General features: G+C 51.2%; 2 protein-coding genes across 2 annotated transcripts in view; one reads left to right on the forward strand and one right to left on the reverse strand.

The window, feature by feature from the left end:
* Positions 1–11,462, forward strand: part of EFTUD2 (elongation factor Tu GTP binding domain containing 2) — a 33,253-nt gene extending 21,791 nt beyond the window's left edge. Inside the window, exons 14-28 of the mRNA XM_024760709.1 lie at positions 1,326–1,461; positions 2,489–2,616; positions 3,745–3,938; positions 4,907–5,018; positions 5,429–5,569; positions 6,223–6,324; positions 7,514–7,596; positions 8,098–8,184; positions 8,399–8,525; positions 8,731–8,818; positions 9,431–9,549; positions 9,688–9,782; positions 10,245–10,398; positions 10,570–10,677; positions 11,009–11,462. Coding sequence (XP_024616477.1) covers positions 1,326–1,461; positions 2,489–2,616; positions 3,745–3,938; positions 4,907–5,018; positions 5,429–5,569; positions 6,223–6,324; positions 7,514–7,596; positions 8,098–8,184; positions 8,399–8,525; positions 8,731–8,818; positions 9,431–9,549; positions 9,688–9,782; positions 10,245–10,398; positions 10,570–10,677; positions 11,009–11,104 — 1,770 coding nt within the window. The 3' untranslated portion in view covers positions 11,105–11,462. The remainder of the gene's footprint in view (positions 1–1,325; positions 1,462–2,488; positions 2,617–3,744; positions 3,939–4,906; positions 5,019–5,428; positions 5,570–6,222; positions 6,325–7,513; positions 7,597–8,097; positions 8,185–8,398; positions 8,526–8,730; positions 8,819–9,430; positions 9,550–9,687; positions 9,783–10,244; positions 10,399–10,569; positions 10,678–11,008) is intronic.
* A 376-nt stretch (positions 11,463–11,838) lies between these two features.
* HIGD1B (HIG1 hypoxia inducible domain family member 1B) lies at positions 11,839–14,791 on the reverse strand. The gene is made up of 4 exons (XM_024760778.1): positions 14,693–14,791; positions 13,446–13,596; positions 12,694–12,828; positions 11,839–12,047 (listed from the first exon to the last, which is right to left on the reverse strand). The coding sequence occupies exons 2-4, from the start codon at positions 13,543–13,545 to the stop codon at positions 11,839–11,841; spliced, it is 444 nt and encodes a 147-aa protein (XP_024616546.1). The 5' UTR covers positions 13,546–13,596; positions 14,693–14,791.
* Between the last annotated feature and the right edge of the window lie 2,448 nt (positions 14,792–17,239).

Consider the following 17,239-nt stretch of genomic DNA (forward strand, 5'->3'; position numbering starts at 1 on the left):
GAGGAAGGTTGGTCACCAATCTTCTGGATCTAGAACACTGCAGTCCTCTAAGTGCTGTTGAGATCAGAGTACAGGGGGAAGATAGAAAAGAAAAGGCACAGCCTGGAGAAATGGACAAAGATCTTGACTATTCGAAAGAATGTGACACTTGAGAAATTATAGTTTCAGTTATGGGGATTTAACTTAGATATAATTGTTTCACATGAACGTCCTCTAGTTTTTACTTTTATACACATATAAAAATATATTTAAAAAAATATATATATATGTTATTTATACCAGCAGGAAAGGGGAGAAAACTGGAAATACTTGTTCATTGGTGAGAATCTGATTAAATGAATTACGGTACACCCCATAAAATGAAGTATTTTGTAGCCATGAAATGAATGGCTGTATGCTATTCTGGGCACGTATGTATGTGATGTTTGTCAGATTGAAAAGGGTGCATCAGACAGTGGTAATGATGTAGTTAAACATGTGGGATGCTCCAAGCAACTATACGCCAATGAAAATTAATAAATAAACAAACAAACAAGCATGTGGGATGCTCCAAAGAAAAGAATATAACATTGCATTTGTATGAATTTGTGCTACCTAAAAGGGTAATAATGTTATACAGGAATTTTCATACATACCTTTCTCCCAAGACAGTTATACTTTATGAATGTTATGTGTTTATGCAAGTGTTTAATAAGCGCTGTGCACAGTGAACACACACACATACACAAAATGTGTGTGGCCATTCCACTGACAAAACAGTAAAACATAGCAGCAAGACAAAGTACCACGATTAAAATTTATTAGTGCTGGAAAACACTTGATATCTTGTGTGAGACCAGAATGAATTAAAGAAGAAATTTATAGGGTCCGTCTCCATAGAGTCCTTGAGTCTGCTGAGGATGGTTTAGCTTGGCCCCATCCTGACAGCCGATGGACTGCTAGGTGACCTTTTTTGGTTCCTTCCAGTGCAGTGATCCTCTAAATCTGAGAAATCTCTAAATAGGGAAGGAAGTGTAAGGGATTTCCAGAGTGAGGTGAGATACTGCTTTTTGGACACCAGGGGGCAGCACTGACAGTCCGTTTGAGAGGGCCAGGTTTATTGGCTGGTGTGGGCATTTAACTGAGCTTGCTACACCCACTGTTGGTTTGAAGTGTAAGTACCAAAGATTTCCCTGAAACCAAATTGATATCCTTGCCAAGAGCTCTCCCTGTAGAAGAGAACCCAGTGCAGTGACCCTTCCTCCTGCCCTTTGGCCCCCCTTGTCCTCTGTACCACCACACTGGGGCTATCATTCGAGCTAACATGGTGTCTGTTTCTGTCACAGGTCGTGGGTGATGTGGACACCAGCCTCCCGAGGACCCTGGATGAACTTGGCATCCACCTGACCAAGGAGGAGCTGAAGCTGAACATCCGCCCCCTGCTCAGGCTGGTCTGCAAAAAATTCTTTGGCGAGTTCACAGGTAAGGAGCTCGTCGTCATCACCATTTCCTCCACATGTATCATGGGGACCTTTTCCTTACCCCACAGTGGTGTTTGGAGATCTGAGCCTCTTTTAAGTAAACTGCAGGTCAGGATGCAGGGTACCTGGCTTTCTTCCTCGCTGCTTTGCTTAGAGGATGGTACCAAGAATTCTATCTTGGGAAAACAAAAGCAATTAGATTTCCCTACCAGGAGGAACATGCAAGTAAAGGGGATGGGGAAGCAGATTCTGAGGTTCTGGTATTTTTGCCAGAGGGCAGTCAGGAAGGTGGACTCGTGGGTATGATAAAATAGTGGGAAAAGCCCCAGGCTGGGACTTGGGAGATGGGTTACAGACTCCAATCTCTCTTTCCCCCAAGCTTCTCTTTCTCGTATTTTAGTCACGCAGAAGGCAGGTGCTGTAGTAAAACAAGCCCCAGACTGGTTGGGAAAAGACCTGAGTCTTAATCCTACTCTGGCCCTGTCCGATGCTGTGATCCCGGGCCAGCCACTTAATCCTTTTGTCACTCTAATTTCTCATCTGTAAAATAAGGGAGGTGGGAAAGGTGATGGCTAAGGGCCCTCTCAGCAACCTCTTGATTCCGAGTCTGGTAGGAATTAGGTATCTGAATCCCTAAAGCGCATAATTTTAATGGTTCATTCTGGGCTGGTCATCATTCTGACATAGGAGACCCCAGCTAAAAGCAGACGTGCTAGGCACCCCAAGGTGCCAATGCAGGTTCTCTCTTGTATGGCTTATTGGCTGAAGTTTTTGTCACCTGAGTTCCAAGGAACCACTTAGACCTGCTTCTTGCTCTTCCCTGGCATCAGTGTGATTCCAAATCTCTTAGCAGCATATGCCCAGGAAACAGGGTATCACTTCTGCCTAGAATCATAGGACCATAGCTTTTAGAGCTGAAAAGCAGTCCCCTCACTGTTAGTTTTCTGACCATCATGAGTGGATCAGAAGTCCCCACTCCCTTCCCCCATGAGAGTGTACAGTAATGGCTTTCTCTTCTCCCTCCACAGGCTTTGTGGACATGTGTGTGCAGCATATCCCCTCTCCAAAGGTGGGCGCCAAGCCCAAGATCGAGCACACCTACACCGGAGGTGTGGATTCCGACCTCGGGGAGGCCATGAGCGACTGTGATCCTGATGTAAGGGAACGTGGCCGCCCGGTTCTCTGATTTCCGTACCCTACTGTATGGGAAATACTGTTTTCCAGTCACAGGAGTAATGCCTTCTTTTCCATCCTTACATGGCCCTCCCAATGGGCGTAGTCAGAATGACCTGAATTCAAAGCCCGATGTTACCACTAATGCTGGTGTGATCTTGAGAACATTGTTTAGGCTTTCTGAGTCTAAGGGTCTTGGTCTATAAAGAGATGATAATAATTTGTATGTGGTAGTTATGAGAAGTAAGTAAGATTAAGCAAGTGTCACAGTTGTGTTTAGCATGGTGCCTGACAGGTAGTAAAGATTCAACGAATCATAACTGATCTTGTCAGTCCTGGCTTTTAATTTTTGATTGATTGATTGCCGCACAGCACACGGGATCTTAGTTCCCTGACCAGGGATCGTACCCGTGCCCCGTGAAGTGGAAGTGCAGAGTCTTAACCACTGGACTGCCAGGAAAGTCCCAGTCCTGGCTTTTAAAAACACCTTTCCTAGTCATTCCTTAGGCAATCTAGTTTCTTGGCATAAACGTTACAGCCAGTCGAGAATTATGTTACTTCTTTGGAGGAAATTTGGGGCAAGTTAGTCTTATAATCTTGCAAGTTAAAAGTGCCATTCTAGGGGCTTCCCTGGTGGCGCAGTGGTGGGGAGTCCGCCTGCCGATGCCGGGGACACGGGTTCGTGCCCCTGTTCGGGAGGATCCCACATGCCGCGGAGCGGCTGGGCCCGTGAGCCATGGCCGCTGAGCCTGCGCGTCTGGAGCCTGTGCTCCGCAACGGGAGAGGCCACAACAGTGAAGGGCCCGCGTACCGCAAAAAACAAAAAAACAAAAAAAAAGTGCCATTCTACCATCCTAAACCTGCTTCTCTTTCCCAGTGCCCTCATCCCGCCCAAGAAAAAGGAAGATTTTTTTTTACTATGCCTGTGACATCTATTAACTAAGCAGGGGTGGGCCTTGGTTGGAATTTTCCCAGGAGATTGCCACATCTTCTTCTTGGTCTGGGCTGCCTTCTCGTGGAGCTCACATCATTGCTAACAAGGAAGGTGGAGACAGTGGTGCTTACCCAGAGAGTCTATGTGGTTGAGGCTACACCCTGTCCCCACCTCCAGGGTCCCCTGATGTGCCATACTACCAAGATGTACAGCACAGATGATGGAGTTCAGTTTCATGCCTTTGGCCGGGTGCTAAGTGGCACCATCCATGCTGGGCAGCCTGTGAAGGTACTGGGAGAGAACTACACCCTGGAGGATGAGGAAGACTCCCAGATATGCACCGTGGGCCGCCTTTGGATCTCCGTGGCCAGGTACTGCCAACCAGGGCCCCTAGGGCCATGCCTGGGCCTCTGCACTGGAACTGCCCCAGCGAGCTGAAAGGGGTGGTCCTCCTTGGAAACACAGTAGCTGCCTGGCCCTATCTTACCCCCCTATGATGGGGGTAAGATGGACACTCCTTCAGCAGATCTGTTGACTTCTGGTTCTTACTATCCAAGGTTGCTAGGGTCACAAGGCAGCTACTGTTGAGATAATGCCAAGAGCCCTGCCTTTGCCTTTTGGATGGTTTGTATAAACTCTTGTAGCAGGATTTCCATGTTCACTCATCTTAATCTTGTCTTCCTCTTCTGTGTTCTTTAAATCATAACCTTTATGTTTCTTCCAAAGAAATCATTTCCCAAACTCCACTGACTATTTTTTGACTAAGATAAAGACTTTGCTGGATCCCTTGTAGCATCCCAGTCTGCAGAATTAAACTTCGCTTGCGTGTCTGGGCTGCTCGTCAGTTCATCAGTTTGGCGTCTTAGCTAGAAAGCCGAACCGAGGCTGTCCTGTTGCTAGGGTGGCTGCTGCACCTTGCCAACAGCCCCTTTTCCCTCCAAGTTCACCCCATTCTCTAGAAGGCAGAAGAAAATTAAAGAGCTAGGAGAGTTGCAGTATCTTCCGTGGTGCTTTTGGCATCTCCTTACATTCTACCCCTTGGGCAGTGGTTTGCTTACTTCCAACATCTAACTGGAATTAGATTTGCCTGTTCTGTCCTCGTGTTATACCTTGCATTTTTCTTTCATGGCATGCATCAGTTTGTAACCACATATATGTGTGGCTATATGATTGATTGTTTATCGCATCCCTCCCCTGCTAGAATGTATCTGTTTTGCTCACCCTGCTCCTGGCTCAGTGCCTGGCACAGAGCAGGTGCTCCGTAAATTTTTATGGAATGAATAACTACTCTGGAATACTCTGCCCAAGTTCCATTGCTGCTTATTGGATGCTGCTCCAGGTACCACATCGAAGTGAACCGTGTTCCTGCTGGCAACTGGGTTCTGATTGAAGGTGTCGATCAACCAATTGTGAAGACCGCGACCATAACTGAACCCCGAGGCAATGAGGAGGTAGAGTTTTGGAAGAGGCAACTAGATTGGCTTAAGCTAGAGGGTGACGAGGAGCCGCAGCACACGTGAGCAACAAGCAGCAGAACACGCAGGGGATGAACCCGGAGTCCCTGCTGCTTCCTGCTGCCAGGCCTCAGCATGGGCTCAGCCTTCCAGATCTGACCCTGCTGGATTCTCCTTGTACTGAATGCTAGGAATTAGAAGGGATCCTTTTATTCTTTCCCTCCTCTTTTTGTTCTGCCAACATATGTGGGAATAAATGGCCCTTCAGGTTGCCTCCAAGCAGCGCCCTGGCTCCAGGTGGGGGGGATAGTCCACTCCCCAGCAGGTCCTCAGCTTCTCCCTGACCTCTGCACTGTCTGTGCCTGCTCAGGGCAGGTGTCCTCACTGCTCTGCATTTTGGGTCTCAGGCTCAGATTTTCCGGCCCTTGAAGTTCAACACCACATCTGTTATCAAGATTGCTGTGGAGCCAGTCAACCCCTCTGAGCTGCCCAAGATGCTGGACGGCCTCCGCAAGGTCAACAAGAGCTATCCGTCCCTCACCACCAAGGTAGGCCCGAGGCAGCAGTCTCTGCCGAGCCCTGTGTGCCCAGGCTGAGGGGTCTGTGCTTGTGCCGCACTCTGCTTCCTGTCCATCGGGGGGCTCTGATCTGCTGCTTCCGGCAGCCTACATCAGGAACTGGTCCCTGTCTGTTAATTGTCATTTGAAGGCAGTACAAGACCCCTGTTTGTGTGTATGGGCCTGTATGCACGTGTGTGTGCATCTTACACAAGCGTCTTTAGGTAGGAAAGGTGATTCCTGGAAAGTACACTTTGAATTGATTTTCCAGAAAACACACAGGGAAAAGTGAGTCACTCTGAGCCTGCCAGCATAGCTTTCTGAGGAGTTGGCCAGGGCTACAGGGTCAGCTTATATCCACAGACAGAGCAGGGTTTTCCCTAAATGCCTAAGATGTTAATTCAGTCCGTGACCTCACACCCAGTAGCACTGTGCTCAGTGGTCCGGGTGTCTTGAGGACTGACTCATAGGTCACTGCTCCCCACTGATCCTTCCTGAAGAGGCTGGAACCAACACTGACCAGTGGCTTTTCTGATAGTGGGCTTGGGCACCTCCTCCTGGGTTCTAGCCTTGATGCTGTCTCTGTCCGCTGTTGCTGCCACAAGAGAGTCCAGGCTGTGACCACCAGGGTCCTTGTGTTTCAGGTGGAGGAATCTGGTGAGCACGTGATCCTGGGTACTGGGGAGCTCTACCTGGACTGTGTGATGCACGATTTGCGGAAGATGTACTCGGAGATAGACATCAAGGTAAAGCAGCCACTCCTTTCTTTGGCGCCTGCTTGGCCAGGAGCTTGGCTCACAGCTCCAGGCTGATTTTACAAGCAGCCAAACCCTTGAGTCCCCAGGAAGGCCCAAGGGGAGAAGGGTGGTCCAGGGGAGGAGATCTGCGTGGGAAAAGCATGACCTGTTGCTCCCTGTGTGGGAAGGATTGGAAATCCGGTTTGCCTCCTTCTTTGGGGATTATTCTCAGTGTCAAACGTTCAGAGTCAAGCCTCCCAAGCCAAAGTTATTCTTGATCTTTTGTTAAGAAAATGGTTGCATAGCTAAGCCATCTGTGGTGATTAGGGCTCAGAGTGGATGGTTTCGAGGAGAGCGTGGGGACTGGCTCTTCTGGACTTGTGGTGAGGTCTTAATGTAGCCCCTCAGTTAAACTGCCCGTCGCACAGCCTTGGTCTCAGTGGACAGACATATTTTCTCCAGGGCCATGGGTGGTGGTCGTGGGAGTGAGTGCCCTCAAGTGCCCCTCTTAGCCCAGGGCTGGTGCTGTAGAAGACGCTGCGTTTTTCCGGGAGTAGGCCGTGTGGGGGCTTCTGGGAGGAGCTGTGCTGCCCCGAGGTCGTGGGCTGAGGATGGAACAGGCGCTCGCCAGTCAGTCTGTCGAGGCAGAGCTCTGACAGACCCACGGTGTTCAGTGAATGCTGGTGGGACGGCTATATGGTTGTTGGAAGATACCTTGGGAGACTATAATTTAGGCCCTAAACTGATCTCCACTTACTCTTGGCTCAGGAATGTAAATCGTGTACTACACCAAGTTTTCCAGGCTTCTTAGTTTAGGTGCAGACGTTTAGCCTCAGGCTGCTACGGTACTTGTCACTAACACTGATCAAGACAGGGGTTCTCTGGCTTCCCTGGTGGCGCAGTGGTTGAGAGTCCGCCTGCCGAGGCAGGGGACGCGGGTTCGTGCCCCGGTCCGGGAAGATCCCGCATGCCGCGGAGCGGCTAGGCTAGGCCCGTGAGCCCTGGCCGCTGAGCCTGCGTGTCCGGAGCCTGTGCTCCACAACGGGAGAGGCCACAACAGGGAGAGGCCCGCGTACCGTTAAAAAAAAAAAGACGGGTTCTTGCAGAGGTAGCGTCAGGGGAACCTTGGAATCCCCTCTGGCAGAAGGTTGTCCTCCCAACAGTTAGACCTTGCCTAACAGTTTATTTTGTTTCTCAGGTGGCTGACCCCGTTGTCACGTTTTGTGAGACGGTCGTGGAAACATCCTCCCTCAAGTGCTTTGCTGAAACTCCCAATAAGAAGTAAGCTGGGGGTCATACTGACCCTGGGACTCACACAGATAGAGGCCCCTAAGTCTTGGGATGAGGGTGCTTAGGGTACTTGAGTTTTACCCCAGCCCTCTCATTGTGCCTTTGGACATGAGGCTGTGGAATTCTTTGCCTTAGTTACTCCCAGTGGTTTCGTAATTGCCACTTTTTCTCTCTGTATAACATGACCATCTTAAAATTTTCCCTAGCAGCAACTCTACTGTTTCACCGTTTAATAACTAACACAGTTTAAAGCTTTTTTAAAAAATGCCCCGAATTTTACTTTTTTAAAGAGTGATAGATTCAAATGTCAGAAGATGAGCCCTTTTTGCTCTATTCTGCTCCTGTGGCTTTCACTGATGTCACTGCCTTAACTCTTTCCTTTGTCACCCCTTCTTAAGAACAGCCCTTCTGACCCTGCTCAGAACCCACTTCCTTTCTGACTAGAGGGTCAACCTGCTGACGCTCCTCATTACCCATTTCCTTTCTGACCAGGAACAAGATCACCATGATTGCTGAGCCTCTTGAGAAGGGTCTCGCTGAGGACATAGAGAACGAGGTGGTCCAGATCTCGTGGAACAGGTGAGAGTGTGGCTCTGACTCTAGGGCCGAACAGCTCACCTGATGAGTCTCTAGCACGACACATCCCTCCCTCTAGGAACTGATTTTGTCTCCACTGTCCTGGCACAGTGTAGGCAGGCTGAGGCGACTGTCATCCAGAAGAGCAGGCTCTGTGGCCTCAGGAACGGGCAAGCACAGAGCTGTCTGACATGACCGTTTTCTCCTCCTCCCCCAGGAAGAAGCTGGGAGAGTTCTTCCAGACCAAGTACGATTGGGATCTGCTGGCTGCCCGTTCCATCTGGGCTTTCGGCCCTGATGCCACCGGCCCCAACATCCTGGTGGATGATACCCTGCCCTCTGAGGTACAGAAGAACTAATGGAAGCCCTGTGGCCTTCTCTTAGCTCTTGAGTGGAAGAAACTACAAAGTGTTCTTATTTTTCCCGAAAGTATTTTGTATCTTCTGGTGAAGAAGAGTATTCTTTTACTGGTGTACCTACCTCCTTCTCCCTCTAAACTCTTCGGCTGTTGCCAGGGTCACTGCTAAGGGGCCCTCATGTTTTGTGCAGGTGGACAAGGCTCTTCTCGGCTCGGTGAAGGACAGCATCGTTCAAGGTTTCCAGTGGGGAACCAGGGAGGGGCCCCTCTGTGATGAGTGTAAGTCCACCAGCGCCTCTGCCTTTGCCACCCCAGGCCTCTAGGGTCCTTGCATCTGGGTGAATCAGGTGGGATGGGCTCATCTTTGGGACCCAGCAGAAGCAGCAGCTTGGGGCCCACAGGGCCTTCCCATGTCCTGGGCCAGCTTCCTCCCTTCTCCTTCCCTATTCTGGTGCTACTGCTTGGTACATCTTAGAAATGGAAGTCACGTCTAGATTGACATTTGCTCCTCATTTCTGGAATGTGTTTCAGGAAGGGTATCGGGGGGATGGGATTGGAGTGGTTTATAGACCAGGACTGGACTTAGTAGGGACAAATGTGCAATTCCTAGAACTTATTCTACATCCCAAAATAATTAAATATCTGGAAAAGAAACACATAAACTTCTAGGGACACGTTATGCTGTCTGAACGTGGCCTGAAACCAACTCTGAGAACATATGCTTCCCTTCACACCTCCGCATACGCTATTAGAACGCGCGTCTGCAGGCTGATTCTGTACCATATCTACAAGATAGCTGCAGTGCTGCAGGAGGCTCCCTGCTGCTCTGCCCGTGCGCCCTTGACTAGCACCAGAACCACTCAGCGGTCAGCTCCCCCTTCTCCTTTCCAGTGATTCGAAATGTCAAGTTTAAGATCCTGGATGCAGTCGTTGCCCAGGAGCCCCTGCACCGGGGCGGGGGCCAAATCATCCCCACGGCCAGAAGAGTCGTCTACTCTGCCTTCCTCATGGTGAGCGAGTAGGGCTGTCCTGCCGCAGGGCATTAAGTGGGGCCTCGAGGCTACTGTCCCCCAGCCTTCTCTTTACCTGGGTTCTTGGTCCTCAGCCTTCCCCAAGCTGAGGAACCCTTCCTTCTGGCTCTCTTGCAGGCCACCCCTCGTCTGATGGAGCCCTACTACTTCGTAGAGGTCCAGGCCCCCGCAGATTGTGTTTCTGCTGTTTATACTGTCCTGGCCAGGCGCAGGTGAGCCGCCCAGGCACGTAAGGGAGGGGGCAGCGAGCAAGCCGCCCAGCAAGAGGGAACCTCGCTGTGGAGGAGGAGGGACTGGACCCCACACTCTCCACTTCTGAAACCAAGGTTTTTAGAAGGAAGTAGGGAAGGAATGAGGCAATCCCCAGCCTTACCACAGATTATAATTTGAGATTTCTCCTTGGGCTCCCCCCTCAGAGAGCTCCTGCGGCAAGTATTCCTTGGGTGTGTCCGTGGTGGGCATGTCTACAGGTCCTTGTCTCGTCCGTGTTGCGCTGTTGCCCAGAGGTTGCTGCCCCTTTGACTTCCACAGGGAACTATGCCAAGAGCCGTTTCTGCCCTCCGTAGCGCACTTGTGGCTATTCTTTCTTTGATGGTCAACATTTGGGGGTACACTACTTCTCTGCTTTTGGCCTCTTCAGGACTAGGGACTCAGCCTTTGTTCTTCTGTCTCAGGGGGCACGTGACTCAGGATGCACCCATCCCAGGCTCCCCTCTCTACACCATCAAAGCTTTCATCCCCGCCATCGACTCTTTTGGCTTTGAGACCGATCTGCGGACTCACACGCAGGGGCAGGCCTTTTCCTTGTCTGTCTTCCACCACTGGCAGGTAAGGAAACAACGCAGGCTGGTCCCCCCCTCTGCAGGGCCATCCCCTCTGACCTGTTCCTCTCCAGGCCCCAAGGGGGATCGCCAGCATCCTAGATAAGGGCCCTGCTTCTAGGCCGGATGCTCTGGGAGGCCGGCCTGGACCGTCTGATGAAACCACTTTGCCTTTCAGATTGTACCCGGTGATCCTCTGGACAAGAGCATTGTCATCCGTCCCTTGGAGCCGCAGCCGGCGCCCCACCTGGCCCGAGAATTCATGATCAAAACCCGTCGTAGGAAGGTACGTGTCCCTCAGACCCACGGCCTTCCCTCCACCCGCAAGGGTCTTGCCAGGAGTTGGATCTCTCTTCATTTCTTGCTTTTGGAGCCTTCTCCCAAAGACTGAAAGCATTTCACAGCACAGCGTGGAGAGTCACGATCTGTATAGGCTTCAGGCAGTCAGACCCGGGGCCGCGTGCCTGGGAAGGGAGCGCCTTCCCCTGCCCTGGGACAGTACCCTAAAGGCCGGGCTCCCGAAGCAGCTCAGCCGACACTTGGCCCCCACCCGCTCCCCGCACTCAAGCACAGCTCGGTCACGCAGGGCTCATCCTTGCATTTGCCCCACTCTGCAGGGCCTGAGTGAAGACGTCAGCATCAGCAAGTTCTTCGATGATCCTATGTTGCTGGAGCTCGCCAAGCAGGATGTTGTGCTCAATTACCCCATGTGAGCGCCCGGACACGCGGGGCTGCATCCTGGACTTCGGAGCTAGGACCTGGTGGGGCTCGGACTCCGTGCTGTCAGAGCGTGTCTGGGACTGCTGTGGCCGCCCTTAACAAGCCCAGAGCCTCCAAGCCTCCAACCCAGACGCAGGAGCATTTGGCTTCCTGGTTCCTCCTGTGGCCTCTGCCTGGCTCCATTCCCAGAGAACAGAGAGGAGCTTGGGCCCAGGGAACGAGAAGGGGATGGAAGTGTTGAAGCCCAAGGGGGCCCTGTCCTCAGGATTTACGTGGATTTTTATTTTATTTTTTTTGTATAACAGTTTGACCTTAGACATGGTTTATAAATGAACAGAACATTCTGACCTCTGCCTTGCTCCGTTCTTTTCATCCCCATCGCTCCGCCCCCTTCCCTCCAGCACAGGCTCATCCTGGCACTTGGGTTCTGGATCTGTGTTGTCTCCCATGAGGCCGCACTGACTCTGCTCCCAGCTGCAGCCTTCTTCCTGCCTGGTCCCCAGGGAGGCGGCCTGTGGGGGGAGGAATGCCTGCCTCTTCACTCAGTGTTCCCATGAGCACTGGGGCCTCTTTACTGTCCCCAGCTCCCATTCCTGGTGGATGGCACCTGAGGGGGCTTGGGAGTTGTTGGGTCTCTGGGGTCAGAGGGCTGCACCTCCTCCTCTGCCCCTGAGGATTCTCCTTGCCCTGGAGCTGGTGCCAGAACTCCAATTTCCAGCCCTTGGCCCTAAGTCCTCCTACCAGCCACTACCAGTCCCTTACTCTGCTCTCGCCTACGTGAAGAAGAGACTTGATTTGCCTCAAACTCCTTTATTAGGTGCATACCAGGGGTTGATTGAAGAGGTCTGACTGCCCCAGGCCTGTAGGAGTCCCACTTCTCCCCAGCATCCTGCGTGGTTCTCTTGACGTAGTCTCTGTACATCGTGTACACGGTACCTGTGTGAGGGAGAAGGGAAAAGGCCCCATGACATCGCACCCTCCACCCATCCTCTGGCTCTCTCAGGTGTTCCAGAGTCCTGGGGGTCCAACACTAGCTATCCCCTTGAGAGTCCAGCTTTGCTGCTTATCTTTCCGCCCTAGGTCACAACAGCTGCTGCAAACACCTGGCTGCACAGCCTGGGGAAACATCCCATTTAACACTTGACAGAGTACTTTCATGTATATTATCTGTCTGAGAAACCTCATGGCAGTACGTGAGGGAGGCAAGCTGGGGTGGTTATCATCATATCGCACGTGGGGAAACTGTGAGAGAAAGATTTGTCCGCTGTCGCACAGCTAGTAAGTAGCTGTCTGCCTTTTGATCCAGAGAGGAAAAGAAATTCAGCATAGGTTCTGCTGCATGGATTTTCTCGTTTCTAGGACAAACTCACGAAACAGACTGTGCATCTTCCCCTGAAACACAGGAAATTAAACAGGGAACCCTGAAACTGTCTCGGTATGAGGGCCTCACCAAGGACTTGCTGTGGAGCCTGGTATAGGGAACAGGGGCTGAACTCATGGTCCCTTAACTGTCAGGACTCACAGCCAGATTTTGCCTAACCAGTTTTGCCCTCATTCTCCCATGACCCCACCAGCTACTCACCCAGCGTGATCACACCCACAGCACAGGCCTGTGCTGCCACTCGGGTGTGAATCAGGTGTGTGGCCATCCTGGTGGAACCACGAGGCTTCAGCCGGTAAATCCTGTATGCTGCCACCACCACGCAGCCTCCTAAGCCTACGCGGGCAGAGAACGCGACCCCTCGGACCTCAGTCACCAAGTACATCGCTCTCCTGGTGAAGAGACACCTCACTAGGCAGGCTGGGCACCTGGATCATCAGCTGCTTTCCTGCTGCTGCTTTGGGGCTGGCAGTGGGGTGAGGAGAGGCTATCATTAGAACATTGAGTTGTTTCTTCTCAAAGATATTTACAAAGTGCTTCCCTCCAATGACTCCCCTCCTCCCTGTACAAATAGCCCATCATCATGACTCTCCCAGCCCCCTTAGCTCTTCTCCAACTGCTGCCGGCCCCCACAGCTGTTCTAACCTCCCAAGGCCAGGGGGAAGGGAGCCCTGGGGACCCCAAACTGCTCTGCCCATCCTGACGCTGGTGTTGGTATCCCATGCGCTTTGTTGGCTGCCGCCTCCAGCCATCCAGACTCCTTCGTTTCATCGTCAGGATGTGTCCCTTAGTCCCTCGGCACCTTTGCTGTTGGTTCACTTCTCTTCTAGCTGTTGATTATTTGATGGGTAGGACCACTTGAGTTCTGTGCTTCATTCTTTGAAAAGACTAGGAGACATGCTCTCTGAGAGAAGGCCCCCTCCTCGCCTCCCATTCCTTCGTCTCCGACTCACCTATAGGCACCAGCAGAGACCCCCTGGTCTTCCTCAGGAACTTCGCAGACATGCCGTCCTCACCCTCAGGTGATGCCCACCAGCCTTTGTTAGCAGACATGATCCTGCCCCCAGATGTTAGCAGCTGGGGCTCCTAGGCTTCAGACCAGTCCTAGAAGGAGGCAGGAAGAACCCCAATTCCCAGTCAACGGTGGGAGGGAAGAAGTGGACTGCTGAGACCTCTCTTACCATGCCCAACACAGACACTACTTAAAAAGATGTCCTGGGTGTCCTGTCTCAGACGGCTGGAGCCGTTTCTCGGTCTCTTCCTCCCAACATCTGCCTCTTGTCCAGATCATTCCAGCTTCACTGTTTTCTCTGCCTCCCCCTCTACCATCTGTGTCCCTACGGGTGTGATCCTTGAGCCAAGAAAAGCAGCTGGAAAAATCCACAGATGAGGGTGGGAGGAACAGGCCTTTAACCTTGGGTCCCCCACTGGCCTTGAGTCTGTGATGGTTGTCCCTGATGGAGCTGCAGAAGAAGATCTGGCCCCAGGCAGCCAGAGCCATCCCAGTGTTACAGCACCGGTTACCGAATCACCAGAGCCAGAGATTGAAACGATTAGGCATGGATCTGTGTATAATTTTGTGTGTAGATTTTGGATGTTAAGGCTAATGGAACAAATTCTGGTCCCTGAGCTGTTCCCCTGTCTCTAAGTCCATCTCTTGACAGGTTCTTTGCAGGTACCAACCCCCTGCCTTATCCCTGCACTGGAACCCCTATGGCTCTAATTGCTAACCCTGTAAATGTCTGCTCTGATCAAAAACTAGATGGAGGGCTTCCCTGGTGGTGCAGTGGTTGAGAGTCCACCTGCAGATGCAGGGGACACGGGTTCGTGCTCCGGTCCGGGAAGATCCCACATGCCGCGGAGCGGCTGGGCCCGTGAGCCATGGCTGCTGAGCCTGCGCATCCGGAGCCTGTGCTCCGCAACGGGAGAGGCCACAACGGTGAGAGGCCCACGTACCACAAAAAAAACAAAAAAAACCCAAAAAAAAACCAAAAAAAAACAAACAAACAAACAAAAAAAAAACTAGATGGAGTCCCAGAGTCCTGGTCCTTAGACCAGGGGTTCTGCCTGCCGGTTGCCTTCTAAGTCTAACCACGAGACAAAGTCCCTGCTTGAGGCGACTTCTATTCCTAGTTGCCTCTCCTCTCCTTGAGGAGCAAAGACTGCTGGCCTCACAGGTCCTCAGCACACCGGTGCTTACCCTACGAGACGGCTAGAAAGTGGAGTGCAAGCAGCCCAGCCAGGGCTCAGCGTCTGCTGTTTTGAATCGGCCAAGAGCTGATGATGGAGCTGTAACTATGGGGGCAGGGAAGCAGTGTCTGGCTTTATGGAGACTTTGAAGTCAGGAATGGAGAGGGGAGGAGATAGGACAGGGCATCAATCTTAACCCCCCCATCTGCTGAGTTCCAGGCTGGAGCTCCAAGCACTGGAAAGTAATGAAAGATCAGTCTTTTCATTCCTCTGGACGTAAGTGGCTGGATCAGAGACAGACTTGATTTGGAGAACTGAGATGGGAATATAGAGGCAAGGATGGGTAGAGATCCTGGGTTCTCCCGCAAGTTGTACTGCCTTAATTGTGCCTTAATTGTGAGGGATGGGCTGTCTGGTCTTGGTCTTGATCCCTCCAAGGATGTTTTCTGGGCCAAAGAGATTTGTCCAGGAGTTTGAAACTGGGACTTCCCTCACATCTCCAGACCCCTTCATACTGCCTGTGGGGTGACACTCACTCAGGATACAGAGATGACAACGACCGGCATTAGCACCTATTCTATTTCAAGTATTTATATTTCAGACCTTTCCACTATTCTACACAGTAAGTAGCAGCTTGTTCATAGACCAGGAACTGAGCTTCTGAGAGGCGAAATGAATTATCCACGAGTACACAGCTAGTAAATGGCAGTGTCACGATCTGAACCTAGGTCTGGCTGGCTCCAAAGTAGCTTCTTGCTAAGAAATGGAGAAAGATCAGATGCACTGTGGAGAGTCCCACTCCATCCCATGCCTTTGTTCCTCTCCTAGCCCGTGTGTCTGTCCTAAAGGGGCTTTTCAGCACTGGAAATGTGTCCAGCAGCTGATGTCTCTCTTTTCTCTCCCGAGCCCTCACTGCTTCAGGGTCACAGCATCTCCCCAGGGCCTCCGCATATCCCCAGCGTCCATGGGAACTCTCCTCCCAGTCATTCACACATACTCCTGTGCTGCCTCTCTTGGTCCCAGCAGTGGCCTGAATTCTCCAGAGATCAATGCTCTAGGCCACAAGTGGGAGGATGGAAATGTCTGGATGAGACAGTGCAAGAATCAGGACCAACTCCAAGCCCTTTAGAGAATGGAGGCCAAGCTATGGAGAGCGAAGTTCAACTTCTCCCCGTTGAGATGAGGTCGATGCTCCCACAGCATCTCAGCCCAGAACCGAGAAAATAATAGTTGCTATGATCTTCTGAGCACCTGTGAGCCTAGAAATGTGCTAATTGCTTTAAGTAGGTTCTTTTATTTAATCCTCACGACTATTATTCTATTAGGTATGTGGTAGGTACTATTATTTTTATTCCTATTTCAAAGATGAAAAACTGAGGCTTGAGTTAAACATCTTGCTCAAGGTCACAGAAAGTGACAGAGAAAAAAGGACCAGATTGCTAACCATTCCTAAAGTCAAATCTCACTACTCTGGACTAACAGGAGAATGACTGTAAAGTGGGGGGAAAGTCTTGAAATAGAAGAAACAAAATTGCTTTTTATTTCAAGAACCTCTGAGAACACACAGTAATTAAAACTTCAAGGACCAGATTTCTGTAGAGTCCTGCTTTAGTAAACAGATAAGATAAACTTATGATAACACTTTTGTTTAATATGCCACGTCTTTAATAATTACTTTGATTTAAGCCTTTCTACATTAGTAATTTGCTTAATAAACCTCTTCCAGATCAGGTCACACTAATAGAAATTCTATTAGAGGGGTCTAATTGAATGATGCAGACAGACTTAATGGATCCGGAGTGCAGGCCAGAGTCAGACGGGGGGTCAGCTGCTTGACCAACCACTCTCTGAATACCTGGACTTATGCCACTCAACCTCTTTTGAGTGTGTGTCATCACCTGTAAAATGGAGGTAGCATCTACCTATAGGGTCGTCGTGAGCGTGAAATAAGATGATTGCTAGAATTCCCCTGCACACTGCCTGCTTCTCTTCCTCCAGAAGGAGCAAGTGGCAGGGATGGGTAACAGGCTGGGGGAGAAGTGGAAAGTCCCTGACGCCAGATGGGAAGGTTCCCGTGTTCTGGGTGGTCCTGAATTCAGCACACTCTCGTCCCTCTCCAACCCCACCTCCTCCTTGTTGGAGGGGCTTCCCTGCCTAACTGGAAGCTTCGGGCTTGTTCTCCTTATTGTGTGGGGGGAAGGGAATGGGGAGGGGAGGGGGACTTGGACTTGAGGCTGTACACAATCTAAGACACAGCTGTGCTATATATAGCCTGAGGGAGCTGAGTGACAGGACGGGGAGGTGAGGGACGTGCAGCTTTCGCCTTGAGCTAAGGAGTGCTGTGAGGGAGGGGATGATGATGAATGAACTGGACAAGGAACGGAGGATGCTCCGAGTTGGGGTTGGAATGGGAAGGACCCAGGCTGAAGGGCTGGGGTAATCACAGGGGAGAAAACATTGGGCCATATAGTAGTATCTGGGGCACTTGAGGGGCAAAGAGGGGGTAGCAGGAACAGGCAGAGGCAGTGGAAGTTTCCAGATGATGTGGCTAGGCTGA

This window comes from Neophocaena asiaeorientalis, unplaced genomic scaffold (genome assembly GCF_003031525.2).
Source record: "Neophocaena asiaeorientalis asiaeorientalis breed wild unplaced genomic scaffold, Neophocaena_asiaeorientalis_V1.1 scaffold30, whole genome shotgun sequence".
In the NCBI taxonomy this organism is placed as follows: Eukaryota; Metazoa; Chordata; class Mammalia; order Artiodactyla; family Phocoenidae; genus Neophocaena; species Neophocaena asiaeorientalis.

Coding starts and splice junctions, on each gene's coding strand:
- HIGD1B (XM_024760778.1), bottom strand. CDS start 13,545: ATGTCTGCTAACAAAGGCTGGTGGGCATCACCTGAGGGTGAGGACGGC. Junction 12,829..13,445: donor GTCTCTGCTGGTGCCTATAG/GTGAGTCGGAGA, acceptor CTGCCCGCGTAG/GCTTAGGAGGCTGCGTGGTG. Junction 12,048..12,693: donor TGTGGGTGTGATCACGCTGG/GTGAGTAGCTGG, acceptor TCCCTCACACAG/GTACCGTGTACACGATGTAC.